Here is a 20,036-nt window from a genome sequence, read left to right on the forward strand (position 1 = left end):
ATAATTCCACAGGTAATATGACGGCAAAGACCATAGAGCCTCAGTCTTGAAAAGATTACAGAAATTTTTTTAAATTTAAATTTAGGATTTATATTAGATTCCCAAGTTTATTGTCCCGGTGTTTACTTTGAACTAATACTGTATGACCACAAAACCCAAACTAACAAAGAGTCACATGGCGGCACAATGACAGAGCCTAGAGGTGGCAGCAGCATGAGGAGACCATAATCTGGCAGAATGACACAGCCTGGAATCGGCGGCAGCAAGAGGAGACCATATAGGGGCTGAATGATACAGCCTGCAGCTCGCAGTAGCATGAGGAGACCATAGGGCCTCACAATCCCTAAGATTAAAAGATGAATTTGAACATTTTTATTGAAGATTTATGGTAGCTAGTGCTACCATGAAAATTTGTAGGTAATGTCCCAGGCCCAGCAGCATCAGTAAACAATATAGTGCCTGAATGAAACAGCCTGCAGCTCGCGAAAGCATGAGGAGACCATAGGGCCTCACAATCCCTAAGAATAAAAGATTAATTTAAAATTTTAAATTGAAGATTTATGGTAGCTAGTGCTACCATAAAAATGTGTAGGTAATGTCCCTGGCATATGGTGGGGAGTGACATAAAACATAACTTTTACTAGTTCATCACTAAAACACATATAATATATTGTGAGTAAATAGATGGGCAAGTGGTTAGCCCTCCAAAAAGACGCAAAAGATAGACTCCTGTTAAAGTCAATAATTAAACAATTGCATTATCTGAATGCTAACGTGTATGGTCACTATCTCAGTCTACACGTCTCCAATATATAGCCCGATGCGTTTCTGACAACAGTCAAATGTCTTTCTCAGGGGCATAAGAGGAGACAGTGACTCAATAAATTAGGGTTAGCATATAGAGATCAATACTCTGTTGATAGAGCAAAAATGAAATCAAAAAGTATCTCAGTCGTTGATACAGTAGCGACTTGGGTTGTGCCTGACATAATTAGTTACAGTACACAAATGAAAAAGTGAGCTGGGAATGCCTCATGTGGTCCAGTCTGTAGACTTGTTTGAGTTCCTGCGTCCACGCTCGTCTCCTTTGCAAACCCGCTGTGGCGGGGAGCCGTGCAGTTGTGCCAGCGGCATCAGTAAACCATATAGTGGCTGAATGGCACAGCCTGGAGTTAGCGGCAGATGAGGAGACCATATGGTGGCAGAATGAGACAGCCTGGAGGTGGCAGCAGCAGCATCAGGAGTCCTGAAAGTGACCCAATGACAGAGTGGTGCGGTGGGTGGCAATACCAGTACCCAGTGACAAAGGTGGGTGAAAAAATGTCTGATGTGGAGGAATGTTTGTAACGGGGGAGCAGCGCCTTAAATCTGTTTGGCACTATACATATTTGTGAAGTGTTGGTGTGGCACCATGGTCAATCTACTCTCATGCATCCGGCATTGGTGGGTGGAAATCCTGGCTGATCAATGCCTGATTCATCTTCACAAAGGTCAGTCCCTCCACATTTTTCGTGGACAGACGAGTTCTCTTTGGGGTAACTATGGACCCTGCCGCACTAAACACTCGCTCGTATAACACACCTGTGGCAGGGCAGGACAGCTTTTCCAGGACAAACTTTGCTAGTTGCGGCCACAAATCAAGTTTGGCTGCCGAAGAAGTCAAGCGGATCTTCAAGGTGTGTTGGCATGGGCATGTCAAGGTATGCCACCACCTGCTGGTTCAGGTCCTGCTCCAGGTCTACCTGCTGCTGATGAGTTGCTTCACTATGCAGGTAAAGAAAGGTACTCATCAGCGACCGTTGACTGGTACTGCTCCTGCCACCCATCCCCAGCAGCCATGGCAGTGGAAGGTGAGCACAGAGGGCCCTCCGAGTCAGACCTGCGAGAGGATGGACGATGGTGCCGATAGGCATTGGCCAACTGACTAAGTAGGATGTCTCCGTAGTAGGTCAGTTTGTCCTCCCTCTCAGTGGGTGTAAAAAAGCCTCCATTTTGTGGCAGCAGCGAGGGTCCAATAAGGTGGAGAGTCAGAAGTCACAATTCATCAGTCACTACGCAAGTAAGTGAGCATGCATAGTGTCAATGATGCAAGTGACTCAGAGGGACTCCCAGACTCCTCAGTCTCGCCTTCCTCATAACCCTCTAGTTCCTCTGGCTGCTCCAGCTCCTCCTCTCCTGTCAGATGACTAGAAACACCGCCCATCTCATGAAACCTAAACTGTGCTCCACTGTGCCCCTCTCCTCCATTTCAGCCCCATAGGACTCATGTGGCCGTGAGATCTAGACGCCACCTCTCCATTGCCCTGACCAGCCATCGTTTCCAACATGTGTTGTAGGAAATGAAGCAGTGGAATGACGTCATTCATCCCGTAATCCTGGAGAGGGACTAATAATGTGGCTTCCTCAAAGGGCCTGAGCAAATGGCAGGTGTCATTTATGAGCTGCCACTGGTTGACATTGAAGTTACACAGGGGAGTACCCCTATCCGCTTGGATCATCAAGAAATCGGTGATGGCTTTTCTCTGTTCGTATGAGCTGCCACTGGTTGACATTGAAGTTACACAGGGGAGTACCCCTATCCGCTTGGATCATCAAGAAATCGGTGATGGCTTTTCTCTGTTCGTATAGTCAGTCCAACATATGGAGGGTGGAATTCCAATGTGGCAACGTCACTAAAAAGACTATGTTGGGGGATACGGTTCTGACGCTGCAGCTCAAGGAGGGTGTGCTTTGCAGTGTATGAGTGGCTTAAGTGCATGCAAAGTTTCCTTCCCATTGTTAGGATGTCTTGCAAATGGGAACACGTCAGGAACCACTTGACAACCAGATTGAACACATGTGCCATACAGGGCGCATGGCTCAGCCTTCCTTGTCGTAGCACAGACAAGACGTTCTTCCCATTGTTGGTCACCATGGTTCCCATTTCCAGTTTTCGGGAAGTAAGCCATGCTCTGATTTCTTTATGAATTACTTTCAACAGTTCCTCCCCTGTGTGACTCCGTTCGCCAAGGCAAACCATTGGAAGAACAGCGTGACACCGCCGTGCCCTGCACACATGGAATGCTGAAGGGGCACTGAGACTTGTCCGTGCAGTGGAGGCGGAGGATATGGTGGAGGATGAGGAGGCAGAGTCGCACACTGTCACAGGATCAACGGCCTGAGAGCATATAGGAGGAAGCGGTGTGACCTGTCCAAGTTGGTGTTGTGGCTTTGCAGGAACCACATTCACCCAGTGGGCCGTAAAAGATATAGAAACATCTATGTAGGCAGATGAGAACCATTTGGCCCATCTAGCCTGCCCAATAATCTGAATCCTATCAATAGTCACTGGCCCTATCTTATATGAAGAATAGCCTTATGCTTATCCCATGCATGTTTAAACAACCTCTGCAGGAAGGCTATTGCATGCATCCACTACTCTCTCAGTAAGGTAATACTTCCTGATATTACTTTTAAACCTTTGCCCCTCTAATTTAAAGCTATGTCCTCTTGTGGTAGTTTTTCTTCTTTTAAATATGCTCTCCTCCTTTACTGTGTTGATTCCCTTTATGTATTTAAAAGTCTTTATCATATCCCCTCTGTCTCTTCTTTCTTCCAAGCTATACATGTTAAGGTCCTTTAAACTTTTCCCGGTAAGTTTTATCCTGCAACCCATGTACTAGTTTATTGTCTTCTCTGAACTCTCTCTAGAATATCTATACCTTTCTGAAGATTCGGCCTCCAGTACTGTGCACAATACTCCAAGTGAGGCCTCACCAGTGCTCTGTACAGCGGCATGAGCACTTCTCCCTTTCTACTGCTTATACCTCTCCCTATACATCCAAGCATTCTGCTAGCATTTCCTGCTTCTCTATTACATTGTCTTCCTACCTTTAAGTCTTCTGAAATAATTACTCCTAAATCCCTTTCCTCAGATACTGGGGTCAGGACTGTGTCAAATATTCTATGCCCCAGGTGCATTATCTTGCACTTATCCAGAGTTCTGACCATTCTTCTAGTTTTCCTAAATCCTTTTTCATTTGGCATATACCTCCAGGAACATAAAACCTGTTACATATTTTTGTATCATCAGCAAAAAAGACATACCTTATCATCAAGACCTATTGCGATATCACTAATGAAGATATTAAACAAAATTTGTCCCAGTACAGATCCTTGAGGTATTGTCCCTGACCATAGTTACAGCTCCAGACGTCGGCGTTGCCGTGCACTTTGCTACACACCGACAGGCTCAAGGACTGGTCCACCTTCTCTTCCACAAAATTTTGCAGGGCTGGTATTGCCTTCTTCGCAAGAAATGACGGCTTGGCACTCTCCACCTTGGCTCGGCACAAACCATCAGTTCTCTGAAAGGTGCAGAGTCCACAACTTGAAAATGGAGGGACTGCAGCACCAACAACTTGAAAAGGAGCACTTCCAGCTTCTGCGCCCTTGAATGAATGGGCGCATACTGTTGTCTCTTGGACATGGCTTCGCCGATGGATTGTTGGTGGAATGACTGACTAAAAGTAGAAGGATCAGGAGCATCTGGAGAAACAGAAGGAGGGTATGACACACAGCTCCCTTCGGCTGAGGTGGTGGAGCCTTGGCTGGCTGAAAGAGGGAGCGGCGTGCCACTAGGTGATGCAGGCTGGACCACTACATCGGAGCCACGGCTCTCCCAAGCCGCTTTATGGCGACGCAGCATATGTTGACGCAGGGCCATGGTGCCAATATTGGGACCCTGGGCATGCTTCACCTTCTGCCAACACATCTTGCATGTGACTGTGATAACCTCCTCCGGATGCTTGATGAAAACTGCCACACAGCCGAGTAGCTGATTTTCCCACCAACAGTCTGCACTAATTGACTGCTACTGCAGTCGTCTCCAGGAACCCTGTTCCAGTACCTCCCGGGAAGATAGGCTGCCGCGAAGCAGGTGGTCTCCCCAGGCACGTTAAGCTCCAGAATTTCCACTTCTGCCTCCACGCTACCTGCCAACCATGCTACCACCTTGCTGGCTCAGCTGCTGCCTCACAGGCAACTTGCAACCCTCTTCTCCTCATGATGAAGCCCCTTATGCACCCGGCTCCCAATTGTGATCGGCTTCATCATCATCAACAAGTGTCTGCACGTCACTGATGTCCTCCTCAGGTTCCTCAACAGTGTCTGCTTCAGGACCCTGAATGCTGGCAACACTGCCTCCCATGTCCCTCTCCTCATCAATACTTGCCCGCCTAGCGGAGGAAGCGGCGGATGTCTCCACTTCTTGGCTGGGCTGTAGCTGCTGATTGTCCTCTATTAAATTGTCTTCACTAAATAGGGGAACTGAACCCACAGCATAAGATACTTCTTTAGGGGAGGGAACAGCATAGGACAGAGGCAATGGGAGGACAGGGACTGCTCCCGGGCCATGCCAACTGAGGGTTGTGTCTGAGGAACCCACCGACTGTTGACTGGGGGTATCAGATGTCCCTTGTGATGAAGTGGATGACCGTGTTAACCAATCGATGATGGCAGATGGGTTGCTGGTTGAAACACGACCGCTAGCTAATACCGGGAGCTCAGGCCTCTCACTGCGACTCCTGCTGCCACTCGCCCCTAGTCTGCTGCGACCTCTTCCTGATGAATTTAGGCCTCTGACACTCATCTGTGCATGTCCTGGCACTTCTCAGCCTGACATACTTGGTGCGTATATGAGAGGAGTACAATACTCTTCACTGCGCTTAAAACAGTATTTGTCTAGAACAGCAGCAGGTGTGTACTTTTGGCTGGCCTTTTACAGTAACTAGGCCCTTGACAGTTTAACAGGTACAAAATAGTGCACTACTTAGATGTAGGTATGTGGTATGCACCCATGAGGGCAGAAAAATGTGCTACAGTACGCTTGAAAAGGTATTTAAGTAAAACACCTGCCGGTGAGTACTTTTGCCTGTCCTTTCACAGTATCTAGACCCTTGACAGATTAACAGGTACAAAATAGTACACTACTTAGATGAGGGCAGAAAAATGCGCTACAGTACACTTAATCTTATTTTTGCACTACACCAGCAGTACACAACAGTGCTGCAGCACACTGTTGCTATGTACTAAATGCTAAATTTTTCTCTCTCAAAGACTATTAGGAAGGGACTGCTGGGTTCTATACCATCTACAGACTAGTATGACCAGCAGACCATTTGTTGTGGAACACTAGCTGGAGTAAAACACTAGCCAGTTATTACTTTTGCCTGGCCTTTCACAGTATCTAGGCCCTTGACAGATTATAAGGTACAAAATAGTACACTACTTAGATGTAGGTATGTGGTATGCACTAATGAGGGCAGAAAAATGCGATACAGTACGCTTGAAAAGGTATTTGAGTACAACACCTGCCGGTGAGTATTTTTGCCTGTCCTTTTACAGTATCTAGACCCTTGACAGATTAACAGGTACAAAATAATACACCACTTAGATGTAGGTAGACCATTCGTTGTGGAACAAAGACACAGAGTTGCGCTGAAAAATTATTCCCCCATCCTCTGCTGTTTCTCAAGCTGAGCCAGCTTGTGCAAATGTATGAGGCAACACACTGCTCTCTGCCACTCTCTGTAATACAATGCTTTAGAAAGTGACTGGGAGGTTAATGGCTGCAGTAAAAAATTATTTTCTGTGAAAAATGTACTGCTCTCTGTCCACCAGAACGCTATCGTGACTATGAGGTGAAACACTGTAAAAAGCTTGTCTGTGTAACACACAGCGCCGTCCCATCTCTTTGCAGTGAAAGGATGAAGTGAAGAGCCGGAATATGGCTGCCGATTATATAGGGCTGTGACATCACAGGGGTGACTGGCTGCTCATAGGCTGCATCCTGCATGTGATTCAGGGTCATCCCTCCTACCCTCGTTCCCAGAGTTCCTTGCCCCATGTCCTCACATGTGGATCCACCATTTTAGATGCCCTGGAGGCTGGCACTAAATGGAGTTTCGATTGCGAATCAAATTTTTCATGAAATTTGTAACGACTTCGGATTCGTCAGATTTGATTCGCTCATATCTAATTACCAAAACTTCAAAATAGAGGGTATCCTATTAAGAGACCTATTACTACAAGATGATTGGTTAGCCAAGATAGGCCTCAAAGATGCCTATCTCACGGTGTCTATGCACCAAAACTCAAAACTCTCAACCATACCTCTAACTTTTATGGGAAGGTCAAAAATGACAATTTAGAAGCCTAACTTTTGGTCTATCCTCAGCCCCATGAGGCTTTACAAAGCTCCTCAAACCAGTGGTAGCTGTTCTAAGATCCGGGGGGGGGGGGGGGGGGGTTATCTCATCATCTACTTAGACGACATTCTCCTAATGGCCCAATCTTTAGATCTCATACATCTCCATATTCACTGGACTCTATCATACTTTTCAATCTGTGATTTTTGATCAATCTCAAGAAATCATTCTTAATTCCTTCAAAGGAGATAGAATTCCTGGGTTTCTTGATCAATACAAGAACAGCCATATTGAGTCTTCCTCCCAGGAAATGAACGACAATTTGGAGAGAAATTCGATCTGTCTTAAACAATTAGTATCTCGTCGATCCTTTGCTCGCATCGTAGGTCTTCTTTTGGCATCTATTCAAGCGATTTTTTGGGCCACTCTCCATTACAGGGCTCTTCAACGCCTCAAAGCCCAACATTTTCAGAATGGTTTGGGATATTCCGACGAAAATATCTCTCACTTTAAAAATCAAAGATGAACTTCTTTGGTGGTTATACCATATACAGATGTGGAATGGGAAAGCTATTTTCAATCTCCTTCCAGATCTGGTTATAGAATCAGATGCCAGTCGTATCGGTTGGGGCGTACGCTGTGGTTCACTTTCCACAGGAGGGTAATGGTCCGAGGAAGAGTCCCTTTTTCATATCAATTGTCTAGAACTCTTAGAAGGATCTTTTGCTCTCAAGAGTTTTGTGAAAGACAAAGCTCGCTGTTGTGTCCTTCTGCGGATGGACAATATTTTGGCTGTACAATACATCAATCGGCTAGGAGGAACATCAATCGACTTATGGATCAGCCTGGAGATTATGGTCTAATTCAGTGATTCACAACCGGGGTGCCGCGGCACACTGGGGTGCCATTCGGCACTGCCTGGGGTGCCGCGGTATTTTGCTGTCAAAGTTATATATTTTTATTAAATTTCCATCCCTGGTGCCGCAGGGGGGAGGGAAGTTTGTGTGCGATATGCGTGCATCCATCCGTGCGACCCCCCGGCGGCCCAGTGAGTGCCCTGCCAGAGAGGGGAAGTATGCAGAAGCTGCCCAGTGCCAGTGTAGTGACCCGTGCCCCAGCGTCCCCCTCGCCCCTGCAGTGCAGTGAATGAGTGCCCTGCCAGAGCCCTAAGTCAGTGCCCTGCCGGAGAGGGGAAGACCCATGTCCACCCCCCCCCCCCCTTCCACCCATGTCCATTCCCTTCCCCCTCTTACGCATATCCATTGTCCATCCTCCCCCCCCCCCCCCACCCATGTTTATCCTTCTGTCATCCAAGGAGTACCCCTTTAAACTACATACCAACTGATAAACAGATATTGAATATTGTGCATTGCGGCCTTTTTCCTTTTTTTTTGCTCGTCAACTTCGGTAGGGGTGCCCTGCAATATTTTTTTTTTTTGCGGGGGGGGGGGGGGGCCCCGAGCCAAAAAAGGTTGGGAACCACTGGTCTAATTGGTGCATTCAACAATAATTGGATCCCATACTTGCACCTATAATTCAGGTTATTAATTTTCTCTCGTTCTTATGATTCAGGAAAGGCATTTCGTACTGTTAACTTATATCGTTCAGCTATATCTTTTTATCACACACCAATTCATGCTTCACCTTTGGGAAAGCATACATCATTTGTAAATTAATCAAAAGGTATTACATTCAGAAGATCTCTTTTACCCAAATACTAATCTACTTAGGATGTTACTTTAATACTAAATCTTCTTATTGGGGCGATAACGATCTTCTCTCCCTAACATTTTTTGCATTTAAACTAACTTTTATGCCTCATCTCCTTTAAGAGAGTTTCCGATGTTTGGGCACTAGACATATCTTGTAGACCGTTTTCTCCTCAAGGTGTAACCTTTTTCATTTGCCATCAAACTAAGACTAACATCCATTCAGTCTTTTATCCAGTTTTTCCTCACCAAGATAATTTATGCGTGGTTAAATGTTTTAAGACTTATGAATGCAAAACGGAATCTCTTAGATCTTGTTCAGCTTCTCAACTACATATTTCCTTTCGCAAACCTCATCTACCAGTTTCTTCTGCCACTTTAGCCAGATGGGATAGTTAAACCATGTCACTAGCTGGTAAAGACACCTCTATTTTCAGACCTCACTCAACTAGAGGAGCTATGTCCACTAACGTTAGACAAGCAGGTGGATCTCTATCTGATATTTTAAAATCAGCTGATTGGTCTTCCAAATCTACATTTAACCCCTTCCCGCTATAGGATGTATGCATACATCCTGACAATCTCCTGCTCTGCTACGTGCAGTTCAGGAGATCGGCGACGGGACCTGGCTGTCAATCACAGCCGGGGTCCTGCCACAGCTGCCGGGGCCGCGATCACGCCAGTCACGGCAGCATTAACCCAATAGATGCCGTGATTAATCCTGATCACTGCATCTATGGTGTTGACAGGAGGAGGGTGCTCCCCCCTTGTTCACCAACAGCTCAGCAATATGATCACAGGTCGCCATTGCATCGGCAGCAGGAGGTCAGACAATGACCTCCCATCTGCCTGCTACGGAAGCCTGTGAGATCCAGCCAGAGGCTGGTTCGCACAGGCTGTAGTGTGTGCAGCTCATCAGGTCATACTGTGCTGCAGTAAAAATGTATTACCGCATAGTATAACCTGTAAAAAGTGAAAAAAAAATTAAAGGTTCTTCTATAAAAGTATTTAAAAAAAGAAAGTAAATGCCCCTTTCCCCAATAAAAGCCCTGTATTATCATTAAAAAAAAACCACAAATCACATACATACTAGGTATTGCCATGTGTACTATGAAGCTATAATGTAAATTATCTCGCATGGTGAACTCCATAAAAAGCAACAACAAAAATGCAAAATTCGCCAATTTTGGTGCAAATAGCGGAATAAAAAAAATCAAAAGGTAGCATATACCACAAAAAATGATATCAATGAAAAGTACAGCTTATCCTACAAAAAGTAAGCCCTCACTCAATGGGGTCAAACGAAAAATAAAAAAGTAAAAAAATGTTAACACAAAAAAGGGAAAAAAAGAATTTTGCTCAGAAAAGGAAAAAGAACATAAAAAGCTATATAAGATGGGTATCGCCATAATCGTACTGACCCATAGAATAAATATATTACATTTACCGCACAGTGAACACCACAATATGTTATGAAAAAACCATCTCAGAATCGCTCCGCTCAGAAAAGGAGTTGTAAAGTTATTACCATTTAAAGAGACACGTGTCAAACAAAAAAATAAAGAAAAGCCTGTTCATTAAGGTAGAAAATGGGTCCGTCCTTAAGGGGTTAAAACTTTCTATTTAAGACCTGATCCTCATGTATCTATGGTTCTTTAAATAATGTTTATAGCTATTGTATTATTTTGTATTTTTTATGCAAGCTTTGAAAATCTCCAATTATTACAAGACAGGAGACGAACATTATCCCTCCCAATAACCCTTCCCTTTTCTGTTTACCTGTTTCTTTTTCTTGCAGTTTAATGAGACTTCATTTGTGAGATTACATCTTCATCTACGCATGATGGGATTCATCACTGGAGATTTCCTGTTTAATTCCAGTTCACCGGATTTTATTCTTTGTCCTAACCGTATTTCAGATGTTACCTTTATCGTTTTCCAATTCGCACCAATGCAAGAGGAATCAGTTTACCTGTTGAGACTCTATATCACCTACTCTGCCTTATGATTGGGTGTCACTTGTACCTAATTTGCATATCAGAAATCTGTATAACTGTATATTAACTCTTTTGCTGCTGGAGTGGTAAATGAAAGATTTAAAGCATAATGTTCATCTCCTGTCTTTAATAAAATCAATAATTTCCATCATCAAGGACTAGGAAAATCTAAAATTTTTGTGCAAAGTCCTGCTTGATCATTATTTAGTTACACTTTAAGAATTTGTGACACCATTCTTTTGCATAACAGGCCAAAACAGAAAAAAGGAAAACTGCAGTGAGTACAAAAATGACAGATGTCCACAATAGAAACCTCGGCACAGCTGTAGCTACATAAACTCCTGCCCACACTTGAATTCTTCCTTTTAACTAGCCGTTCCATGCATCAGAGAGTGGTACTCACTTATAACAAATTGCAGTCCTAAAATAGCAAGTCCATAAAGAAGAGAATCATAAGGGCACTCACAATTCTTGATGTACAGGGTGGGCCATTTATATGGATACACTAATAAAATGGGAATGGTTGGTGATATTAACTTCCTGTTTGTGACACAATAGTATATGTGAGGGAAGAAACTTTTCAAGATGGGTGGTGACCATGCCGGCCATTTTGAAGTTGCCCATTTTTAATGCAACTTTTGTTTTTTCAATAGGAAGAGGGTCATGTGACACATCAAACTTATTGGGAATTTCACAAGAAAAACAATGACGTGCTTGGTTTTAACATAACTTTATTCTTTTATGAGTTATTTACAAGTTTCTGACCACTTATAAAATGTGTTCAATGCGCTGCCCATTGTGTTTGATTGTCAATGCAACCCTCTTCTCCCACTCTTCACACACTGATAGCAACACCGCAGGAGAAATGCTAGAACAGGCTTCCAGTATCCGTATACACTGCTATATACTACTATATACACCACAGGAGAAATGCTAGAACAGGCTTCCAGTATCCGTATACACTGCTATATACTACTATATACACCGCAGGAGAAATGCTAGCACAGGCTTCCAGTATCCGTAGTTTCAGGTGCTGCAGAATGGGCAAAACAAAAATTGGAACAGGACCCTCAGTTTACGCAGAAGATTTTGTTCAGTGATGAGGCAAACTTTTATTTGAATGGTGAAGTTAACTAACAAACCACCGCTATTCGTCTGACACTAACCCACATTGGATAGATCCATCCAAGACTGTTGGAACACAAAAATTGATGGTATGGTGTGGTATATGAGGTACAAAGATAGTGGAGCCATTATTCATCAATGGAAACCTCAAGGCCACTGGATATGCAAAATTGCTACATGATGATGTGTTTCCCTCTTTATGCACTGAAGCTGGCACGTTCCCTGAGTTTTTCCAGCAAGATGGTGCACCACCACATTATGGGTGTCAGGTCCGAGCATTCCTAGATGAACAGTTTCCTGGAAAGTGGATTGGTCATCGTGGGCCAGTTGAATGGCCCCCAAGGTCTCCCGATCTGACCTCCTTAGACTTTTATCTTTGGGGTCATGTGAAGGCAATTGTCTATGCTGTGAAGATACGAGATGTGCAGCACCTGAAACTAGGGATACTGGAAGCCTGTGCTAGCATTTCTCCTGCGGTGTATATAGTAGTATATAGCATTGTATACAGATACTGGAAGCCTGTGCTAGCATTTATCCTGCGGTGTATATAGTAGTATATAGCAGTGTATACGGATACTGGAAGCCTGTGCTAGCATTTCTCCTGCGGTGTATATAGTAGTATATAGCAGTGTATACGGATACTGGAAGCCTGTGCTAGCATTTCTCCTGCGGTGTTGCTATCAGTGTGTGAAGAGTGGGAGAAGAGGGTTGCATTGACAATCCAACACAATGGGAAGCACATTGAACACATTTTTTAAGTGGTCAGAAACTTGTAAATCATGAAAGAATAAAGTTATGTTAAAACCAAGCATGTAATTGTGTTTCTTGTGAAATTCCCAATAAGTTTGATGTGTCACATGACCCTCTTCCTATTGAAAAAACAAAAGTTGGATTCAAAATGTTTGACTTCAAAATGGCCGCCATGGTCACCACCCATCTTAAAAAGTTCCCCCCCCCCCTCACATATACAATATATACAAACAGGAAGTTAATATCATCAACCATTCCCATATTTTTAAGGTGTATCCATATAAATGGCCCACCCTGTACTTCAATTCAGGTATCTTTATTCATGAAAAAGACAAAGTAGTACATTTACAGACAGACAAACACAGGGCAGGGGAATATCCTTCAGGCTAAATGACAGAAACCCACTACATTTACTTGTAACCATAAACTACTAATGAGTAAGTAAAAAAAAAAAAATAGATAAATAAAGAAGAAAATCATATTGCATTCAGAAATGTTATGCGAATAGTTGTACTGAATATATGATGTAAATGTCTGAAGATCAATATTTTTTATACAATAAAGCAAGAATGGCTTAGTGTGTGAATACTTGGTATTGGCTTTGTATCCAACTGAAAGTTTACTGATAATGAGAATCTAGTGGACACATAAGACCTCACACATACTCACATTTGTGCTTAGTGTCAAATAGTTATCTGAATGGCAATGTTTTATATATTTATGTTTTATATGTTATAATGTTAACTCTTAAGTTGTATTAGGCGATTGTGACAATGCTTCGGTAAGCTTACAAAATGCGATTAAAACTATTATTGAAGGAAAATGTATAAATGCAGGAAAGCAAATGACAAATATTGTATATTATGGTGCAAGGTCCAGGCTAGAAATGGCAGGTTATACAAAAAAAAATCTACAATTTCACAATTACTTTTAAAAATGTGAACTGTTATAGTTAGTACTGTAGTCAGGAGCCAATAACTTACAGTACATAGAAATGAATTAGAGCATTAAAGCATCATCCTATTACAAGTATAGCCGAAACCTATTGTGTACTAACATGTGACATATCTGTTACAGAGTTTTCTGCAAATAAAAATAATTTCCACACAACGGAATGCTGTTGATTCTGTATAATGTGCATGGATACATGCTTCATTCAGATGCAACACAAGAGTTACAGACATTTCTGCAACAAATCTGTTGCGTGTGAATAATATGTAACTACCTAAGTTACTATCTTACAGCATCCGACGTTCGGCATTGACGGTATTAGGAAAAGCTGCATAACTCAGCTCCACATAGATTTACAAGAATAGGCACTGACCTGTAGTATTTCGGTCTGTATTTTTAGCTAAAACCCGTAGTGGGTCCAAATAGACCATTATAGTTTTTCACACAGTCAGTTTTGGCTAAAAATGAACTCCAAATACTGACCAAACATGGACCAAAATATTAGGCGTCAACCCAGCCAAAGGGAAATCGATCGATGGTTTTTGTGTAAGCTTTGGTGAAAAATCACTTATTTGTGCAAAAATGTATGTTTTTTTCCTGTGTTTTGCGCAACAATTGAGCATGTTCAAAAATGTGCAACTTTTTACAACAGTCTTCTGGTGAAAGCATTTTCCCCCAAATGCCAAAATGTGGTCAAAAGTACAGAGAAAAACACAACAAAAAAAAAGTTACCTTCTGCATGGCTACAACTTTGTTTTTCTTTCTTGGCTGTAATCTGCATAGCAATTGTGTTCACTCAACCCAGCTACATACTTTATCATCAAAAGTTGATGGAGATGAAAGGAACCTAGATACCGAACAAGGTGCTGAGTGGATTGTTCTACTGAGTAACTTGGGAGGGCAGGGAGAGAATATAATGTTCATATTACATAATTGTTGACATTGTTCTAATTTAACTACTGGCATGGCTATATTTAAATGGCTGAGCTGTGCGGTAGTCATCCTGTTGCTTAATGCTCCTAGGTAGCTTTAGCCGGTCTCCCTGTTGCAAATAACAGAATGCGATGACAATGACTGAAGAGTTATATTTATAGGGTATGTATACCTTCAGGAACCATTTTACAGCTTATATATTAAATCCATCTACACTTTAGTTGAGTCAGGCTGGCCAAAAGTCTAACTGGCAGATGGTTACTTTTAACAGATTTAAATAAATAAGGGTAGGGGTGTTGCTCATCGCATTCATTTTTTTCTGTGTTTTGGTTTCACTCCTGGTTTTGCCTAAAAATACTGATCAAAATACTGTGTGTGAACTAGGCCTTAAAATGGCATTGGTTATCAATATTGGCAAACAGGTGGCCACTATCTACTAACTAGAATAAGTATTAAAGTGGTACTCTACTGCCCCAGCATTCAGAACATTTTGTTCCAAACGTTGGATGCAGCCTGCGGGGATCATGATGTCACCGCCACGACCCCTCAATACAAGTCTATGGGAGGGGGCGTGGCGGCTGCCACCCCCCTCACATAGACTTGCATTGAGGGGGCGTAACGTCACAACCCCCGCATCCAGCGTTCGTGAGAAAAAGTTCCAAATGCTGGGGCAGTTGAGTACCCCTTGCAATGATCAGGTCTCTTGTTTTATTTGGGTATCTTGCAAATTCCAGTAAATTTGATGTGCATTCAGCACTATATAACCTGTACAAAATGATGGCTAGTACAACAGAAACAGGAGACAAAGGTAGGGATCTACAGTATATAAAGAAAAGCCAAATGAACACCAGCACTAACACCTAACACTAAACAGAAGAAAGCAAGGTTGTGGGCCAAAGAGAAGAGGTTGTGGAGTGCAAAGGACTGGATGGAAGTAATATTCATTGATGGACAATCAATCTGCTTTTGCCAAGGCAATAAAGCTGGAACTTTTGTCTGAGGTCAGCCTGAAGAACACAATCACATTCCCTTATACATATCTGGTATGGGTCACATTAGGTAATGGACTAGTTGAGATTGGACAATTATTCCATCAATAGACAATCGGATGCTATTGTATCTTGCTACATAGCAAACAGTGTTAAAGTTCAACTGTTATCCAGGATAGGATTGTGAAGCTGCAGTAGCCTATTCTAGACATATCTTAATAGATAAATCAGATTGCTGTATATTCACAAAACACCTCTTTGTAATACCTCCGGGAGTCGACAGACCAGTCGGAGAGGTGGGATACGGGGTCCGCACCTCCTGTCTTAGGCTGTGTCACAAATGACAGATAGCAAGAGCTGGAGCAGTACACAGTAGAGGCTTGCATTGGGATCCTGCGGGACCCAACCCAAAATGTGCGGGCGGTCAGGAGGCTGCTGCGGGCGGGCACGGGTGGTCATGTGTTATGCCTGCGGGTCCCTCAGTGACTCAGCCCCACCCTTCGCTTACAGTCACCAACTAAGCCTTAGGACTCACCAACAGTGCAGCAGTGTGGGGCTGCCTCTCCTCCCATTCTTGTCTCCTACTTCTGCCGCCATTGCACTGCGATTTTAGGGATTCAGATCCCCCGCTCAGCCTGCCCTGGAGGATCCATCAATCTTCTTCTGCCACTGCTGGCTCGGGCCTGGTACGGTATGTCAGACTGAGTCAGAGCTGCCACCAATGTTACAACACACACTCACTGTGCGCTGTGCTGCGGCCCCAGCCGGGTCTGTGATCCTCCCAGGGCCTCTGTCTGCAGTCTGCTCTGCACTGCACTGCTATACACATGGGGGGTATGTGCAGACAGAGAATTGCACCCTAGTGTCTTCTACAGACCCTAGTGTGCAATGCTCTGCAGTCTGCACATAATTGCCCCCCCCCCCCCCTATGTGTGTGTATAGCAGTGTGTGTAGTGTACATTCCTATACAGGTGGAGGTATGGGTGCAATCCTCTGCAGTCTACACATACCCTATGGGAGCCATAACAAAAAGTAAAAAGTGCATTAAAAAAAATTATAATATTTAACACTTTCCCATTTTTTGTAACTAAAATAATGTAAAAAATAAAATAAAAAGGCATGTGGTATCGCGTAAATGTCTGAACTATTAAAAAAATAATGTTAATTATACTGCAATGTTGTACACGGAAAAAAAATACTAAATCCAAATTGCGCTTTTTTGGTCACTACATATGTCATAAAATTTTTTTTAAAAGCGATCAAAAAGGCCCATCAAAACCATAAAACAATGGTACCAACAAAAACTACAGATCACGGGGTCAAAAATGAGCCCTCAAACATCACCATATAAAGAAAAAACGTTATAGGGGTCAGAAAAGGAGCGTTTTAAGTAGTAAAATAAAATAAAACCTATATAAATAAAATAAAACTTTTATAAAATGTACTAAACACACTGTTATACATGAGAAGTATGTGCAGAGCATTGCACCTTAGTGTCTGTACATTCCTATGTTAGTGAGAGCAGGCGGGATTGGACAAACATTTTAGTGGGAGTGGGCGGGATTGGACAAATGTTGCGGGAGTGGAGCAACACCCTGCGGAGGCGGGATTAAAAAAAAAACAGTCCCGCGCATGGTTGTAGTACACAGGGTCACTGCAGACAGACTAGCCCTGTATATCAATCAACAGTGTCCATAGCCCTAGTACACTAAAGCTTCATAGGCTTTTGGTTACAGTTTCACTTTAAAGAGAACCTGTGTTTAGTCCAGAAAGATTAGTCTTTTATATAACTTTGTATGAACTCCAGTTCCCAAGGTATAGTAGATATATATATATATATATATATATATATATAGTAGTATTTGTAAAACTAACCACACATGGGTAACATGGGTAAGAACGTTATTGCAAAATGTGATGTAGATCCTAAGCTCAGAAGATTCATAATCAACCAAAACCCCCCCACACACACACACACACACAATTACAGAGCCTGATAGACACCCCCTCAGCCTCCTAATCACAACTCCTTAGCCTGGCACAATCCATATATCTCAGGGAGTGGGGCGGTGTAGCAAGAAAGTGAAAATACTGTTGGGATCAGTGCACACTATGCAATATTGGATATCAAAAACTCAATTCTTTTAAACTAAATCACATGTCCTTTTTTAAGGGACAGAGCCCATTATAACCCTAAGGACGGGAGCATTTTTTGCACATCTGACCACTGTCACTTTAAGCATTAATAACTCTGGAATGCTTTTACTTTTCATTCTGATTCCAAGACAGTTTTTTCATGACATATTCTACTTTAGGTTAGTGGTAAATTTTCATCGATACTTGAATCATTTCTTGGTGAAAAATTCCAAAATTTTAATTAAAAAAAATTTAAAATGTAGCATTTTTCTAACTTTGAAGCTCTCTGCTTGTAAGGAAAATAGACATTCCAAATAAATTATATATTGATTCACATATGACACCAAAAAGAGAACCATACCACACATTAAACAGAAAAGTAATAGAATGTACAAAATCAACTTTATTAATACAATTTAGTAATAAAAAATAGATATTAAAATTGGAACAGAGAATGAATAGACACTGGTGGACATACAAAGATATAGGACAATGGTAGGACACAAATACATCAAGATATGCAAGTATAGGGAGTAAATGCCACGGTAGCTGGTAGGATACAAGGGTGATACCTGCCAAAAGTATGCAATAAAGGGTGCCAAACCATACCTACACCTGAACCCCAACGATCGTTTCGCTGTTATGCCGCTTCTTCAGGGGGCGATTGATTCACATATACAATATGTCTACTTTATGTTTGCATCATAAAGTTGACATGTTTTTACTTTTGGAAGACATCAGAGGGCTTCAAAGTCCAGCAGCAATTTTCTAACTTTTCACCAAATTTTCAAAATCGGTATTATTCAGGGACCAGTTCAGTTTTGAAGTGGATTTGAAGGGCCTTCATATTAGAAATACCTGATAAATGACCCCATTATAAAAACTGCACCCCTCAAAGTATTCAAAATGACATTCAGAAAGATTGTTAACCCTTTACCAATTTCTCTCGAGTAAGGAAATACCTCATATGTGTATGGGAAGTGCTCGGCGAGTGCGTAGAGAGCTCAGAAGGGAAGGAGCAACAATGGGATTTTGGAGAGTGAGTTTTTCTGAAATGGTTTTTGAGGGGCATGTCACATTTAGGAAGCCCCCATTGTGACAGAAAAGCAAAGAAAAAAAAAAAAAACATGGCATACCATTTTGGAAACTACACCCCTCAAGGCACGTAACAAGGGGTCCAGTGAGCCTTAACACCCCACAGGTGTTTGACGACTTTTCGTTAAAGTTGGATGTGTAAATGAAAAAAAAAAAAATTTCCGCTTAGACTCGGTTTTTCCTCAAATGTTACATTTTTACAAGGGGTAATAGGAGAAAATTACCCCCAAATTTTTTAACCCGATTTCTTCTGAGTATGGAAATACCCCAAATGTGGATATAAAGTGCTCTGCTGGAGAACTACAATGCTCAGAAGAGAAGGACCGCCATTGGGCTTTTGGAGACAGAATTTGCTTGGAATGGAAGTCAGGGGCCATGTGCGTTTACAAAGCCCCCCCCCCATGGTGCCAGAACAGTGGACCCCCTCACATGTGACCCCATTTTGGAAACTACACACCTCACAGAATTTAATAAGGGGTGCAGTGAGCATTTACACCACACTGGCATTTGACAGATCTTTGGAACAGTGGGCTGTGCAAATGAAAAATTACATTTTTCATTTTCACGGATCACTGTTCCAAAAATCTGTCAGACACATGCGGTGCGTAAATGCTCACTGCACCCCTTATTACATTACATGAGGGGTGTAGTTTCCAAAATGGGGTCACATGTGGGGGGGGGGGTCCATTGTTCTGGCACCATGGGGGCTATGTAAACACATGGCCTTCAATTCCGGACACATTTTCTCTCCAAAAGCCCAATGGCGCTCCTTCTTTTCTGAGCATTGTAGTGTACCAGCAGAGCACTTTACATCCACATATGGGGTATGTTCTTACTCAGAAGAAATGGGGTTACAAATTTTGGGGGGCTTTTTTCCTATTTTTCCCTTGTGAAAACGAAAAATTTAGGGTAACACCAGCATTATAGTGAGAAAAAAAAAATGTTTTTCTTTCTTTTCCCATCCAACTTTAACGAAAATTTGTCAAACACCTGTGGGGTGTTAAGGCTCACAGTGCCCCTTGTTATGTTCCATGAGGGGTGTAGTTTCCAAAATAAGGTCACACATAGGTATTTATTTTTTTGCGTTTATGTCAGAACCGCTGTAAAATCAGCCACCCCTGTGCAAATCACCAATTTAGGCCTCAAATGTACATAGTGCGCTCT

General features: G+C 42.6%; 1 protein-coding gene across 5 annotated transcripts in view; it reads right to left on the reverse strand.

The window, feature by feature from the left end:
* Positions 1–16,303, reverse strand: part of STAC3 (SH3 and cysteine rich domain 3) — a 105,061-nt gene extending 88,758 nt beyond the window's left edge. Inside the window, exons 1-2 of one of the 5 annotated variants that reach the window (XM_056560384.1) lie at positions 16,177–16,303; positions 14,452–14,566 (exon numbers count right to left, since the gene is read on the reverse strand). In XM_056560384.1, coding sequence (XP_056416359.1) covers positions 14,452–14,460 — 9 coding nt within the window. In that variant the 5' untranslated portion in view covers positions 14,461–14,566; positions 16,177–16,303. Of the gene's footprint in view, positions 1–10,675; positions 10,828–11,296; positions 11,368–14,451; positions 14,567–15,908; positions 15,981–16,176 lie in introns of those variants that run through there. The other 4 variants (XM_056560386.1, XM_056560387.1, XM_056560388.1 and 1 more) reach the window with 4 other exon arrangements.
* Positions 16,304–20,036: the final 3,733 nt, after the last annotated feature.

This window comes from Hyla sarda, chromosome 2 (assembly GCF_029499605.1).
Source record: "Hyla sarda isolate aHylSar1 chromosome 2, aHylSar1.hap1, whole genome shotgun sequence".
Classification (NCBI taxonomy): domain Eukaryota; kingdom Metazoa; phylum Chordata; class Amphibia; order Anura; family Hylidae; genus Hyla; species Hyla sarda.